Source organism: Ptiloglossa arizonensis, chromosome 9, assembly GCF_051014685.1.
Source record: "Ptiloglossa arizonensis isolate GNS036 chromosome 9, iyPtiAriz1_principal, whole genome shotgun sequence".
In the NCBI taxonomy this organism is placed as follows: domain Eukaryota; kingdom Metazoa; phylum Arthropoda; class Insecta; order Hymenoptera; family Colletidae; genus Ptiloglossa; species Ptiloglossa arizonensis.
In genome coordinates, this window is record NC_135056.1 from 17,266,705 (window position 1) to 17,283,846 (window position 17,142).

Consider the following 17,142-nt stretch of genomic DNA (forward strand, 5'->3'; position numbering starts at 1 on the left):
TCGACGAGGACAAAGATGAAGCGGTTCGAAGAAGCGGACATAATTTCTGTCACCGTTCCTGGTTACGACATCGTTCCAATAGCTACCGAGTATGTTAACGGAAGATCGATCTTTCCGCGAACTCAAACATTTTAAGAGTAAGCCGGGACTTAAGTGGTCCCTTTCGATGATCAATCTTCCCGAGAATATTCGCAAAATCAACATTTCGACGTTCCAATGCGTGTACACGGTGATTTCTAACAACATACGGAGCAAGAAATTGAGAAAGTATTCGTCGTTACCGGGAGAGATTATCCAATTTTTTCCAACGAGTATCCAAAACCCTGAACTCGATAAATGTTACTTATTTGGTAATTCTAGTGACAAGTTTCTTCCTCGAACGAGACAAATTATTCTCCAAAGAATTCAGTGAGTCGCAACAACGTTGCAAGAAACTTCCCCAAAAACGTCCACGTTGGTCAATAGCCTGAACTCGATAAATGTTACTTATTTGTTAACTCCAGTGACAAGTTTCTTCATCGAACGAGACAAATTATTCCCCAAAGAATTTGGAAACTCGCAACAACGTTGCACGAAACTCTCCCAAAAAGGTCCACGTTGGTCAATAGCCTGAACTCAATAAATGTTACTTATTTGTTAACTCCAATAACAAGTTTTTTCCTCGAACGAGACAAATTATTCCCCAAAGAATTTGGAAAGTCGCAACAACATTGCAAGAAACTCTCCCAAAAAGGTCCACGTCGGTCAATAGCCTGAACTCGATAAATGTTACTTATTTGTAAACTCCAGTGACAAGTTTCTTCCTCAAACGAGACAAATTATTCCTCAAAGAATTCAGTGAGTCGCAACAACGTTGCACGAAACTTCCCCAAAAACGTCCACGTTGGTCAATAGCCTGAACTCGATAAATGTTACTTATTTGTAAACTCCAGTGACAAGTTTTTTCGTCGAACGAGACAAATTATTCCCCAAAGAATTCAGTGAGTCGCAACAACGTTGCACGAAACTCTCCTAAAAACGTCCACGTCGTTCAATAGGGTCGACGATCGATTCTCGAAAGCTCGTCGACCGCAACGTGTGTTCAAGGTTGGTAAACTTTCGTCCACCGTGTCGAGTATGCAAAATTGTGCTTGCCTCGATCAACGTCGGTGATCCAAAATTTAAATACTCGATAATATCTGCAAGCTACTTTTACCCTCGAGATGAATCGTTCCCCAAACAAGTCGGTAGAGGGACACATTGTAGCAACGTTTCAGCGACGTCCGAAAGCTCATCGACCGTAATTGCAACCGTGTGTTAAAGTTTGTAAATTTTTATCCACCACTTTTAATATCCAAAAGTGCGAGTTTCGATCAATTCGAGGCATCAAAAATTCAAATACTCGACAATTTGAGCTAATTTCACGCTCGAAACAAATTTCTCCCCGAAACAATCCGCCAGAGGGACACATTGTAGCAACGTTGCAGCAACGTTCGAAAGCTCATCGATCGAAACTTCAACCGTGTGTCAAAACTGATAAAATTTCTGTTCAAAATTTCTTTATTCTTTCGATATATATAATTGCGAGTTTCGATCAATTCGAGCCATCGAGAATCTGTCCTATAATTTCCAAAACGAGCCAATTTCACGCTCGACAGAAATTCTTCCCCAAACAATCCGCCAGAGGGACACATTGCAGCGATATCGATCTTGGAACACTCATCGACCGAAACTGCAACAATGTGTTCGACATTACTGAACCTTTCGTCGGGTGGCATATAAAAAATTCGATCAAAAATCTCCCACTCGAGTGACGTGCTACTTTCTCGAAATAAATTATCCCCGCCCCAAACAGCGTGGGACACATTGCAACAACCTTGCGCGAAACTCTCTCAGAAACGCCCACATAAGCTATAGGGTCGACCATAGTGGCACTGATCTCCCTAAAGCTTATCCGCAACCATGTGGTGGAGGTTGTTAAACTTCCTCTGGAATATCTTACCGCGAAAAATATAGGAAAGGTGATCTAATCTGGAAAGTTAGCCCCGGGACAAATTATCCCTAACGAAACTCGTTACAGTAATGTTGCACGAAACTCTTTAAAAAATTGTCCATGTCCCTCAAAATGTCTACCATAGTAGAGTCGATCACCTGAAAAATTATCCACGACTGTATGCTCGAGATTGAATATTTATGCGTCTCGAAATAATATTCCGTAAACTTTAAAAAATCGTTCCTGTTTGATAAATTCTTACAATCTGCTAGAAGATAAATTATTCCAAAAGAAACAGAATGGGAAGTAACGTTCTACAAAACAGTTCCAAAAACTATCCACGTCCCTCAAAGAGTCTACCATAGTGTCGATCACTCGAAAGATTATTTACGATATGTTCGAGATTGAATATTTATGCGTCTCGAAGAAATATTCCGTAAATGATAAAAAATCGTTCCTATTTGATAAATTCTTACAATCTGCTAGAAGATAAATTATTCCAAAAGAAACAGAATGGGTAATAACGTTCTACAAAACGGTTCCAAAAACTATCCACGTCCCTCAAAGTGTCTATCATAGTGTCGATCACTCGAAAGATTATCCACGATATGCTCGAGATTGAATATTCATACGTCTCGAAGAAATATTCCGTAAACGATAAAAAATCGTTTCAATTTGATAAGTCCCTGCAATCTGCTAGAAGTGAAATTATTCCAAAAGAAACAGAATGGATAGTAACGTTCTACAAAACGGTTCGAAAAACTATCCACGTCCCTGAAAGGGTCTACCATAGTGGTGTCCATCGTGTCTCGAAGAAATATTCCGAAAACGATACAAAATCGTTCCAATTTGATAAGTTCCTGTAATTCTCTAGAAGTGAAATTATACCAAAAGAAACAGAACGGATAGTAACGTTCTACAAAACGGTTCCAAAAACTATCCACGTTCCTGAAAGTGTCTACCATAGTGGTGTCCATCGTGTCTCGAAGAAATATTCCGAAAACGATAAAAAATCGTTCCAATTTGATAAGTTCCTGTAATTCTCTAGAAGTGAAATTATACCAAAAGAAACAGAACGGATAGTAACGTTCTACAAAACGGTTCCAAAAACTATCCACGTTCCTGAAAGTGTCTACCATAGTGGTGTCCATCGTGTCTCGAAGAAATATTTCGAAAAGGATAAAAAATCGTTCCAATTTGATAAGTTCCTGCAATCCTCTAGAAGTGAAATTATACCAAAAGAAACAGAACGGATAGTAACGTTGCGCGAAACGGTTCGAAAAAGTGTCCACGTCCGCCATAGGGTCGAGCCTATAGCGGCATCGATCTCCCGAAAGCTCATCGAGCGAAACCGCAACCATGTGAATGGAACCTTAGGTTCCCTGGCACCACCTGGTTGTGAACGCGCCGGAGAGCCGGGGCAGACGGTCTGTTCTGTCAATCCCCACCATCGTCGTAGCTACCGGAGCTCCTCCGTTGCACCACCACACCGACACCGTCTCCTGCACCGTCACCACCACCACGACCGCCACCTCCACCACCATCATCATCGGCCACTACCATGGAAACCGACGAATGCGCATTCTGACTTCAGTTCACCCGTCGGTTTCAACCTGCCAAGTTGTGCAGGTGTCGGGAAACGGTTGTCGCCCATCCACGGCCGGATTCCGCGTATATCCCCCCGCGCCCGTGGGATATACGAGTTCCTAGCCGAGCTGTACGATCATCGCGCGAGGGACAACGGATATCGTACGATCGTAAGGTGACCGGTAACGCGAACCTCCACCTCGGTTCGCGTGTTTTTTCGATTACCAGGAAACGAGGAAGCACTCGTTGGAAGAAAGAAGAGAGAAAGAAAGAAAGAAAGAAAGAAAGAAAGAAAGGAAGGAAGAGGCAAAGGGTGTCACGACTTACTCTTGCGCGCAATTTTTCTTACCGTTCGTCCCGGCCACGGCGGGAAAACCGACGAGTGTTAAAGAGGCGTGTTGCCGCAGGAGGGCTGCGATTTATGGAACCACCCCATGGATAGTAACATGTCGACTGCCGCCTTCATGCACCGGTATGGGAAAAACTTTTTAGATCGATACTTGTCCCCGGGCAGAGGTTTGCGCCCGCTGCGGTAGCCCACGTTCGTTCGACGTAGTTCTATACTCGCTGCCCCGGCGACGACGGTGGCTCGGTTATTGTCTCTCGAGTCGTCGACGATTAACGAAAAACCGTGACGAGGAAACCAAGGGTGGTGGGAGGGAGTAGGGGAAGAAGAAAAAAAAAAAAAGAAAAGTAAAAGCATCGGGCGGTTTTCGATCGATCGGCCGGTTTGTTGCTATGCAGCCGGACCCCGGGGTTCGGTCGAACTGTCCTCCGGGGGACGGCGATGTCGCGGAGGCGCCCAGGTTTGTGCGCGTTGCATCCTGCCCGATGCGTTCTCGCGGAGAGGGACGAGAGGACACGGCTAGGCTTCTTTTATTTTCTTTTTTCTTTTTTTTCTCGTACGAGTGTTCGCGTTCCACGGAACACGGTCGAGAACCGAGGAGAAACGCGCCCACTTCCTGCGCGCTCGCGATCGATTTCGCGCGGCTTTCGAAAAAAGAAAAAAAGAAAAAGAAAGAGAGAAAGAAATAGGAGAAACTTCGAAGAGACGATAAAATCGTTCCTCGTAGATACGTCGGGCATCGAGAGATTCGTTCGTACCCGGAGATTCGAGAGATGCGTTCTCGAGAGGGGAAGGTGGGACCGAAAAACGAGTAGTGGCATTTTTATCGAGCGACCACTGTTTGCACAGGGCGTTGTGCCCCCCTCTCCTAGCCGTCTACGGGTATACGCGTGAACGAATCTCACCGAATTCCCGGATAACCCGTGGGAAAATTATCAAAGCTTGTTTTCGCGAGTGATCGATAAGCCCGCCCGGCTGCTAAGTGCGCCGCGAATAGGTATTACGCGCCCGTACCGGAGAACCTCCGTAACAAATGGGATCCGCGTTCAACGCGATACCGATGTACGGGGCACCGTGAAACAATCGGCAACCGGGATTACATCGTGAGCCAGTACACCGTCGTTTATCGTAGTTTTTCCAACTGTTCGGCCGCGATCGTGGAAATCGACGATTCTTCTCGAATTTTTCTTTTCCAATTTTTCTTCTCCAATTTTTCTTCTCGAATTTTTCTTCTCGATCGTCTCGCGGAGAAATTCGAGAGATCTTTTTCGAAGGTTCCGGAACCTTCGCCGAAACGATCGCTGGTAATCATTGGCCACGATCGTGGAAATCGACGATTCTTCTCGAATTTTTCTTCTCGATCGTCTCGTGGAAATCGACGATTCTTCTCGATCGTCTCGTGGAAATCGACGATTCTTCTCGATCGTCTCGTGGAAATCGACGATTCTTCTCGAATTTTTCTTCTCGATCGTCTCGTGGAGAAATTCGAGAGATTTTTTTCGAAGGTTCCGGAACCTTCGCCGAAACGATCGCTGGTAATCACTGGCCACGATCGTGGAAATCGATGATTCTTCTCGAATTTTTCTTCTCGATCGTCTCGCGGAGAAATTCGAGAGATTTTTCTCGAAGGTTCCGAAACCTTCGCTGAAACGATCATTGGTAATCATTGGCCGCGCACACCGGTGGTTATCGTCCCGATTTTTCGACCGATCTCGTCACGCTGGAAATCAATCATTCGAAGGCTTGCTCGTGACTTCTCGCGAGCAATTTTAACGTTTCGAGGGACTCGTTCAATGTCGAGAACATTTCTAGAACTTTTCGGAACCCTTCGACGATCCCTCTCGAGTTTTCGCGCTATTAGATGGCTTCGTGGGAGCCATTGAACGTCGAGAATATTTTCGAGCACGGTCCAGAACGTTTCGAAACGTTCCTCGCGAATTCTTACGAGCATTCGTTTCCTTCGTGGAAGTCTTTCGACGTTAAGGAGGTTTCTCAAAGGTTTCCAGGAGATCTTCCCGAATTTTCGCGTGTATCTCGTCCTTTCGTGGGAGCCTTTCGACGTCGAGAAGGTTTTCCAAAGGTTTCCACGGGATCTTCGCGAATTTCCACTAGCGTTTGATCCTTTCGCGGGAGCCATTCGACTCGAGAATATTTTTCGAGCGATCCAAAGCGTTTCGAAGCGTTTCTTGTGAATTTTCGCGAGCATTCGATCCTTTCCAGTGAGCCATTAAACCCAAGAATAATTTTTCAAGCGATTCAAAACGTTTCGAAGCGTTCTTCGTGAATTTCCACAGAAGCTATTGGGCTCGAGAATTTTTTTTGAGCGATCCAAAGCGTTTCGAAGCGTTCCTCGTGAATTTTCACAGAAGCTATTGTGCTTGAGAATTTTTTTCGAGCGATCCAAAGCGTTTCGAAGCGTTCCTCGTGAATTTTCACGGAAGCCATTGAACTCGAAAATATATTTCGAGCGATCCAAAGCGTTTCGAAGCGTTCCTCGTGAATTTTCACAAGCATCCAATCCTTTCCTGTGAGCCATTGAACCCAAGAATAATTTTTCAAGCGATCCAAAGCGATCCAAAGCGTATCGAAGCTTTCCTCGTGAATTCTCACAGAAGCTACTGAACTCGAGAATATTTTTCGAGCGATCCAAAGCGTTTCGAAGCGTTCCTCGTGAATTTTCACAGAAGCTACTGAACTCGAGAATACATTTCGAGCGATCAAAAGCGTTTCGAATCATTCCTCGTGAATTCTCACAAGCATACGATTCTCTCCCGCGATCCATCGAACCCAAGAATAATTTTTCAAGCGATCAAAAGCGTTTCGAATCGTTTCTCGTGAATTCTCACAGAAGCTACTGAACTCGAGAATACATTTCGAGCGATCCAAAGCGTTTCGAATCATTCCTCGTGAATTCTCACAAGCATACGATTCTCTCCCGTGAGCCATCGAACCCAAGAATAATTTTTCACGCGATCCAAAGCGTTTCGAATCGTTCCTCGTGAATTATTCGCGATCGTTGCCTAGGCTCCGTGGTCGTCGTAGGCGAAGTTTTTTTTTTCGAACGCGAACGGGAACGTTTCGTCGAGAACGCGCGTTCCGTGAGACTCTTTCTAGACGGTATTCTATTAACCTGCATTTTCACGAGCGCGTCACCTGTTCGGTTCCCCCCAGAACGACACGATGTCGAATCAGACCAGCCAGCTTTCCTTGAACCTGCGGATACCGCAGCCATTGACCGCAGCTCCGCTCCGTAACGAAAGGACCTAAGTGCAGTCATTCTCTATTCCTCTCCTCTCCGTCTCTGTTCCGCTCGGCACTCGCCTACCTCTCGCTCCGCCTCGCCCGTCTACACGCGTGTGCGCGCTTCTCTCTCTCTCTCTCTCTCTCTTCGTGGCTATCTTCACCGTTGGTGTCCCTGTCTCATTTGAATATCGGAATGACGCACTCGATTTATCGAAGGCCGCGAAAAATTATTGCTGGTAACGCTCGTGAAACCCGTATACGTTTTAGCCTATCGGTTACCCTTATTACGGTGTCTCTCGCCGATAACGCGCCCGGTATTTCATGCCTGGTTACGTTCTTGCCCGCGAAATTCTTCCACTTTCGGTGTTTTTAACGTCGAATCGGTTTCCAGTTCGCGAAACCGCCGCGTTTCTCCGTACACTTATCTTCTCGGAACGTTTGAAACGATTTTGCACGTCGATACGCCCAAGATACTCGAGAATCATTTATCAATGTTACCACGATGCTTCCGTAAAGTGTCCACGATCTCTCGTACTTCGAAATTAATAATCGAAAGTACTCGTAATTATCTTTTCACGGTTCGACGAGAGTTTTCCTATCGACGTGTTTGATGATTTTCCACGAATTTGAAACACGATCTCGCGAGATAAAATTTCAATCCTCGCGAACGTGCACGATTTAAGACCCGTAGGAAAGAATCGCGCAACGACTGCACCGAACGGATGATAAAGAGCGAAACAACAATCGTGTACTCGAAACAGTTCGCAAAGCAGCGAACTGTGGCGAACAGTAAAGAGCCAACCGTGTTCCGTCATCGCACAATACGGCGTGCAGCGATAAAGAGCCCGACAAAATTCGAACAATTGGGCTACGAAGTTCTTTCTCATCCGCCTTATTCATCGAACTACTCGACACCGAGTACTATCTACATGGAAGTTTCTCGTGCAACTCGTACAAAAGTTGCGCGTTAACCGACGTGGCGGGCCGACCGAGTTCGCGGTGGAAAATTCGAGTAGAAGTTCTCGAAAAAAGAAAGAAAATTGTAATAATTGGGCTACGAAGTTCCGTCTTGTCCTTTGTGTTTGTCAAGTCGCTCTTACCATCGTTTGTAACGAAAGTATCGATAACTTCGCCGTGGAAAAGTCACAGATCGACCGCGAGATCATAGAATCGTGTTATTATTATTCGGTCGCGATCAAAGTATTTGAAAAATCGTTAATTTTTCGATAGGGTGTTAGGAAAACACATGGAAAATTCGAGTAGAAACTCGAAAAAAAGAAAATTTGTAATAATTAAGCTACGAAGTTCCGTCTTGTCCTTTGTGTTTGTCAAGTCGCTCTTACCATCGTTTGTAACGAAAGTTTCGATAACTTCGCCGTAGAAAAGACACAGATCGACCACGAGATCGTGGAATCGTGTTATGATTGTTCGGTCGCGTTCAAAGTATTCGAAAAATCGTTGGTTTTTCGATAGGTTGTTACCGAAACGCGTGGAAAATTCGAGTAGAAGTTCTCGAAAAAAGAAAATTTGTAATAATTGGGCTACAAAGTTCCGTCTTATCCTTTGTGTTCCACGAGTCGCTCCTAATATCGTTTGTAACAAAAGTTTCGATAACTTCGCCGTAGAAAAGACACAGATCGATCGCAAGATCGTGGAATCGTGTTATAATTATTCGGTCAAGTTCAAAGTATTCGAAAAATCGTTGGTTTTTCGATCGTGTGTTATGGAAACACGTGGAAAATTCGAGTAAAAATTCTCGAAAAAGAAAATTTGTAATAATTAGGCTACGAAGTTCCGTCTTGTCCTTTGTGTTCCACGAGTCGCTCCTACATTTGTAACGAAAGTTTCGATAACTTTGCCGTAGAAAAGACACAGATCGATCGCAAGATCGTGTTGTTATGATTGTTCGGTCGCGTTCAAAGTATTCGAAAAATCGTTGGTTTTTCGATCGGTTGTTACGGAAACGCGTGTAAGCAAACGGTGCCCGTGTACTTTCACTAAAGAAAGTCGTGCACGCTGCTACAATAAATAAGAGATCCGTAAGAATCGCTCGCAGCGGCGATACGATACGAGAGAACTCCGAACGCGTCTAACGGGTCGTGAAGAATCGCGACACGTAGCCACGGGAGTTCCGTACGGGGTTACACGGGCTTCTTTGCCCGTGAGCGAAGAGAACACGCCCTTCTGAGTTCACCTCGGATCGTGGCTGGGTTCTGCCTCCGGTTGGACGCCGAAACGCGAGGCCTCGAAGAACGTTGATTATGTAACGAACACGGAGACATTGAAAATGGACGACGCGGTACAGGCGCACAGGTACCACCGCAAACCGGAGAGAATTGATTCGATGCACGGTATTCGAAATCGAGACGAAATTTTTCGCAACGTTGTTTCGCTATTATCCGAGATTACGTATCGGGTACGGTGGTATCGTTGATACTATCGCGAAAATGCAATTTACGGACTCGCGTGGAAGCACGCGTGGAACGTTGAGAATCGACCAGACAACGTACCGGAGATCGTATTTCGAGAACCATGGGAAACATTCCCATGGATGAAATTAGAAAACGAATTTTCGAGAAAGATCGTTTCGATCGTGGAGGTTGCGATTGCAAAAATGCAATTTACGAACGAAACGAATCGCGAGCACGGGACGGTTACCGAAAATATACGGGACAGTGCATAGTCACGGATTTATCGGAGAGAACCGGAGTAAATGTTTCTGGATGGAATTCAAAATTGAATGGTGTGATCGTTGCGAAAGGTTGGTTAGGATTTCGTATCGCGTGGATTAATAACACTAGCGTGAAAATGCTATTTGCAGGCGAAACGAATCGAGAACACGCGAGAAATGTAAAGAGTTCGGCACTGGACGAGTACTGATTTTACTCCAGGATCGCGGAGTAAGTCCCTGGGTGGAATTCAAAATCATCGATTAGAATTTTTTTTGAAGGTAGTTTGTTCTGGATTTCGTGTAGCAATGATAGTACCGTGAAAATGCAATTTACGGGGTCGAAACGAATCTAGGGAACGTACTATCTAAAATAAACGAGATACCAAATATACTTCAGGATCGTAGAGAATACTCCCGAATGAAATTCAAAATCATAGACCAGAATTTATTAGAATTTCTTAGAAGGTACTTCGTTTTGGATTTCGTGTACCAATAACACCACCGTGAAAATGCAATTTACGGGGTCGAAACGAGTCTAGAGAATGTGCTGTCTAAAACAAACGAGATACGAAATATACTTCAAGATCGTGGAGAATACTCTCGAATTGAATTCAAAATCAACTTCAGAATTTCTTAGAAAGGGTACTTCGTTCTGAATTTTGTATATAAATAACACCACCGTAAAAATACAATTTACGGAGTCGAATATACTCCAGGATGGTAGAAAACACCCCCAAATGGAATTCAAAATCATCAACTTCAGAACTTCTTAGAAAAGACACTTCGTTCTAGATTTCGTGTGCCAATAACACCACCGTAAAAATGCAATTCATAGACTCGAAACGAATCCAGAAAATATACTATCTAAAACTAAACGAGACACCGAATATACTCCAGGATAGTAGAGAACACTCCTGAATGGAATTCAAAATCATCGACCAGAATTTCTTAGAATTTCTTAGAAGGTACTTCGTTCTGAATTTCGTGTACCAATAATACCACCGTAAAAATACAATTTACAGAGTCGAATATACTCCAGGATGGTAGAGAATACCCCCAAATGGAATTCGAAATCATCAACTTCGGAATTTCTCAGAATTTCTTAGAAAGGATACTTTGTTCTAGATTTCGTGTGCCAATAACACCACATAAAAATGCAATTTACGAACTTGAAACAAATCCAGAAAACGTGCTACCTAAAATTAAACGAGACACCGAATATACCCCAGGATCGTAGAGAACCCTCCCGAATGGAATTCGGACTCATCGTTCGGAAATGATTGCAAAAGTTTCTAACGCAGAAACCGATAGGTCGGTATCGTGGAAACGCAATTTACGGGGTAAAAGAGAAATTTCTCCCGCATGGTGAGCATTACACGGTTGCATTCTTTCTAGCTCCTTGGAGTAGTGTTTTATCAATAGCGCGCACGGCACGCTCGTTCCTTGGTTCCGGCCGACAACCGGCCGCTTAGTCATTCCGCATTAATTCCAGCCGCGTTACCCTCCTATCTTTGACCCCTCCGCGGCTTATATGCACAAAGTGCAACCCCGTGTTGGAATCGGCCCTGTCCGTGTCGCGTCCCCGCTGCGTGCCGCGTAAAAGCGAAACGCGGAATCGATACATCTCCCAGGATACGCGTGCGTCCGCTCGCGACTATCCGATTACGATCCTGACTCGCGATCGGAAAAATTCACGCCAACCTTCCCCGATCATTTCGTATTACACACGGCGAAGGTCACGACCATAATTCCCCGGCAGACCGGCGACGGTGTATCTTCCTTGAAATTTTCCATCGCGTGAACGTTTTTCGAGGGTTTCTTTTAAACGACGAATGGGAAAATTAGAATTTCGTCCTGAGAAATGGACAGTTAATTCTACGATCGTACGAACGCGTGGAGAAATTTTTGCGTTAGGAGAATAACATTGTGAATGTCTCTGGGACACGTATACTGTGTGTAATTGGAATTTTTAGAATCTATAGCGTCTTAAATTTGATCAGGAACGAGTGGAAGGGGAAAGGGTCTTGTATCTTGAGGAACGAAGAAGCAGAACTTCGATCGATCGAATTAAATCTAACGCGAAATGTAAATTTCACGAATCGCTAGAGATACTATTCTACAAAAATTTGCCCAGTTATCTATTCTAAACTTTCGGTTAAAATTTGCATCGAGATAAAAGTATCGAACGACTAATACAAGGATAAAGAATTCCCTCTCTAACAAACTTCGCGTTCTCTTTCGTTCCACCTATCCTCTCGCTACAATTTTAATTTAATTTTACGCATTACCCTTTATCAATATTATCTAATTTACCCTTATATAAAATTCTACGCAAAAACGTTCAAAGATACTTTACCACTTAAATTGACTAAATTGTTCGTTCTAGGACGGACCTAACCCAAGTATCGTTCGCGTCCGATATATCGATCAAATGACAAATATAAATTTAACCGGTCGAACGACCCTTGTGTACGAATCGCAATAGATACTATTCTACAAAAATTTGCCCATCTATTCTAAACTTTCGGTTAAAATTTGCATCGAGATGAAAGCTCACCTACCTGATCTAACAAACGTCGCGTACTCTCTTTCGTTCCACCTATCTCCTCGCTACAATTTTAATTTAATTTTACATTTCTCCGCTCACATAGCACACGTATCAAATCCTACGCAAAAACGTTCAAAGAAGCTTTACCACTTAAATTGACTAAATTGTTCGTTCTAGGACGGACCTAACCCAAGGACCGTTCGCGTCCGATATATCGCTCGATTCGGGCGGGTATTTCGAAGGCGAGTCGCGTACGTGGCCGGTTCCCGATTCGTGGTTGTTTTACGTCTTCTTCTTGTTCGCCGTTGGTACGCGATGCCGCGAGCACAAGCGGTGGCAGCTTTAGGCGCGATCGTGGCTCACGATACGTTCTCGTCGTGGTACGCTGGTATTCCGCTCGAACCGGCGAAAAAGTAGATGGCCGATACGAGGCGGCGCGCGGCCACCTATAGAAACCGCGATTACGTGGAATTTATCGACTTTCGTTCGCGCGTTCCGCGGCGTATCGGCGTAGCGCGATCGCGCGCCGCCTCGAATTCTCTGTACGTCGACAGCTGACGACGAGTGTCGATGTCCCACCGTTCCCGTGTACTCGTTCGTTTCTACGTCGCGCCCGCTGGAAAAGCGTTGTATTCAACGCGGCGACCATCTGGAGAAACAGTTACACCTTTTCGACGACAATAGATTTTCAAACGTGCTCGTCCTACATCGGTACGCTACGATCGTTCGTGCACGATCAAGTTTTTCGTGGCTTTCGAAACCCCGTTCAACGCGTGAAACACCGCGATGCGTTCATGGGAACGTCGTTACTAAGTTAGGTGAACTTCGAATACTCGTAAACTTCGAAATAGTCGTAGTCGATAGTAGTTAATAGTTGATGGTCGATACTGTAAAGTAACGATTACATCGAACGCTTCAACTTTTCGCGTTCGAACGAATATCCGGGACACCTCTAACGCGTTAAACGCTACGATGCTCGACGAGGACCGGTGCTCGAAAGTTGGACGCGGGCTCTGATATTTGAACATTTTTAAATAAAATTACTCTCGTCAGCGATACTGTGAAATAACGAGTGCATCGAACTTTGTAATTTCATACGCTACGGTCCGTACGAATATCGGGGACACCTTTAACGCGTCAAACGCCACTGATATTCGTAAACTTTCGAACAGCGTTACTCTCGCTGGTGTTAGGATAAAGTAACAATATACATCGACCAATGATCGATCGCTTCTACTTTTTACGCTATGATTCGGACAAATATCGGAGACACCCTTCAGTGTAAAAAAAAACTCTCGTACATACGTTACATACCATTAAGTTGTTCGGAAAGTCACTTCGTTTTCCAAGATGAGAAACAATATATAATTCGATAAAGTGTCTATACACTTTAAAAAAATAGTGTTTCATTTTCACCAAAAAGTAACAAAATGACTTTCCGAACAAATATTATACTTCCGAACCCAATACTATAATACTATAGTATAATATGTTAAATATATAACTATAATACTCTAATACTATAATATAATATGTTAAATATATAACTATAATACTATACTATAATATGTTAAATACAATACTATAATACATTAAATACAACACATATAATACGTCAAAACTACTCAAAATAGACTCGATAGTAACCTCACAGTATTACTAAATACAGTCGCTGGGAGATCGAGCCCCGCGCGAATCTAAACCGTCGAAGAGGCGTGTCACGTGTCCCCGAGAGAACATTGTCTAACTGGAGCAGTCGATGTAAGAGGCAAAAAAGAAGTGTCGCGAAAAAGAAAAAAAAAGAAAAAAAGAAATAACACTGAAAAGGGAAGGAGAATAACTCCGACGAGCGACAACCGGTCGTCCTCTCTACTTTTCCACGATAAGCGTGACACTTGGCGACGCCGCCGAGAGAAAGAATAAGGCCATTGCCGTGCTCGTAGTCGTATTAGGCCGCGCGCGTTGCTCGCGTTGTTCCAAGTGCATTCACACGCGGCCGCTGCGACCGGCCCGACGAAGCGGCGACTAGGGCCTTACACTGGTCGCGATGCGCACGATAGATGCGTAGTGGCGGTAGAGGAGAACCGATCGGCTCGGTCGCGAGCGGACGCGTTACGTCGCTCGGATCCGTGACGACGAGCCACGGGTACGGACCGGGCCCGGTAACGGAGACCCGCCGAGTGAAACTCGCCGAAGGTTTCCTATAGGGTTACACGGCCATCCATGAGAGAGTGCCCTGCCGCCTGCCCCCTTTATGCCGTACCGAAACGAGTTTTGCGCCTCGTACGATATCGGTTACCGCCAACTCGAGCGTTTATTACTCGCATGGAACCCGGAAGATCGATCGAACGGAAGTGGCCCACCAACTCGAACCGTCTCGTGTTCCCCGCGGGTGACTACTCTGTTCCTGAGCGTACTTCGGCGAAGAAAAAATACGCGTTGTTCCCGTAACGGAGTATTTTTCGGAAATCTCGTCGATCACGGTAGGAAATTTTTCGATTCGTGAATTCGAGAGGGTAGGAGGAGAGGCGGTAGGAGGAGAAGGCGCGATTGGTATAAAAATTGAGAAACGAAGTCGAAGGAGTACGGAACTCCCGAGTTCGAACAAAGATATCAAAGTAAAAGCGAGCAAGTCAATTACACGGAAACTAGTTATAACCTGTCAGAGTGGATTTCCAGACCTACTTGTTTATACGACCTCGTTCGGTCATTCTAATGACCGGTATTACGACCGACTGCTGGCTACGATTTATTTATTTATCTATTCATTTGGTTGGTTATTTGTTTATTTTAGGCAAGACGAGCCGCATTCGTCGATATTTTCCGCTCGATTGGGGAAACTCGAACCGGTCGATCGACGAACAAAAAACTCGTCGGGACGGTTCGTTCGGTCGTGTCTCGTAAATTTTCCTAATTATCCACCGAACGGAACGGATACCGTTTTATGAATGACCGAGCACGAGGTATGAACGGGAGGATGCTCTGGTGGACGAGCGGTTTTTTTCGCGAATGTTCGCTCGATTATCCGAGACGAGAGAAACAGAGAAAGAAAGAAAGAGAGAGAGAGAGAACTCTGTAACAGTTGCTCGGTTTTGCCAGCGCCGCCGAATCGAAAACTCGTTTTACTAGTCGGGGTCGTTGTGGAATACCGGTGAATCGAGCCGCTCGCTACTTACGTGGAACCCGGAAGATCGATTGGACGGAAGTGGTGCATGTAACATCGAGCCCGATTCTCATAAACGCGGGACAGTAATTAATTAACCCAACGACGAGCGAGCGAGCGAGTCGGTGTTGCGCTCTCCGTGCTTTGAAGTTTTACGCCGATGCTCGTTGTGGAAGCCTAGCCGGCTAGCAACCAATCGGTTCGAGTGTCTCCGATTTCGACGTAAACAACCGCACGTTACAAATCGAGTTTCGAAGCGATTACATAAATCGAACGACTTTAATTACCGATTAAACGCGCCCCGGTGTTGAATCGTCGATACGACACCGCGACGCTCGAGACCGTTCACCAACGATTCGAGTGAACCGCGATACGCTGAAAGTATTACTTGCGAGAGAGTCGATTCGGAGAAGCGATACTTCGCCCGGAGCTACGCCGTGTTTTCTATCGGTTTCGTTCGCCTCGTAACGAGAAGGGGGAAAAGAAAAAGAAAGAAAAAAAAAAAAAAAAGAAACCTCTCCGAATAATATGGTCAACCGTTTCTCGCTCGTAAAACGAAGTCTCTACGTTGAACGTTTTCTACCGGTTGGTTCCGAGACCCGGAAGATCCAACCGCGAAAAAAACTCGGCAACGAGACGGATTCGACTTGTCCCTCTGTTTTACGAGTTCTCGGTGTACATCGAACGGAAAGGTTCCACGGTGCGAAACAATTTCTAAAATTCCATCGTTTCGCGGCCTCGTTTCCCCCTCCTTTTTCCTTTTTCTTCTTCTTCTTCTCTTACCTACCGACGGAATTAAAGCCACCGAGTTCCGAGTTTGGAGCACGCGGCCACGTATCTCTCTCCTCTCGCATACACGAGAGGCACGTTCGGCGCACAATGGAGAGTCCGGGGCTGGTTTTACTCCGGGGAAACGATATCGGTTACGAGCATTTACCGTACGTACCCGGAAGATCGATCGAGAGGAAGTCGTTCGCCGTCATTAAAGCCCCCTTGCTCCCCTTTTTTTCCTTCTTTCGTATTTTTTCTTCTTTTTTCCATAAGCGTTCTTACCACCTCCACTCGAGATCCTCGGGCCACTCGACGCGGTAGTCACGGTGCTCGTTTTCGTGGAACCGATTAATCGTAGAGCCTCGAGGCCGTGGCAGAAGCGTTTTCGATCGTTCCCCGGCACGGAAATCCCGTAGCTTTCTGGAACGTGATCCAGCGTCGATTCTCTCGACGCTTGTTTATTTCGTGATTCGACGAGGAGTACCCCGGTTCGGAAATAACGCGCGAAATAACACCACGCGACGCGAAACGATCACGACGATGAAATTTTACGGTTCGCGGGCGTCTCGTCGATCGGCCGTCACGATGGATATCCGTTTCTTGTCTCGTCGAGGGGGTACGACGTTTATTAATATTCCATGGAAATTTATTTCTTCGTCCCGAGACACGGTTGATTCGTTCCACCGATAGAGCTTTTCGTCTCTCCGCTCGGATGGTTACCGAGTTTCGCTTCTCCAGGTTCAACGCTTTTTCACAGTCTCGGTACGGATAGTTCTTATTGAATTGCGATAGGACGAATCGTGGCTCCTCTCGTGCCAGACATTACAGACGAATATTATTT

The 17,142-nt window shown here is 45.2% G+C and overlaps 1 protein-coding gene across 5 annotated transcripts in view; it reads left to right on the forward strand.

The window, feature by feature from the left end:
* The first annotated feature begins 3,584 nt into the window (after positions 1-3,584).
* LOC143150929 (uncharacterized) overlaps positions 3,585-17,142 on the forward strand; it is a 60,290-nt gene continuing 46,732 nt past the window's right edge. For all 5 annotated transcript variants that reach the window (XM_076319537.1, XM_076319538.1, XM_076319539.1 and 2 more), the window contains exon 1: positions 3,585-4,031. In XM_076319537.1, the coding sequence (XP_076175652.1) occupies positions 3,994-4,031 (38 nt within the window). In that variant the 5' untranslated portion in view covers positions 3,585-3,993. The remainder of the gene's footprint in view (positions 4,032-17,142) is intronic.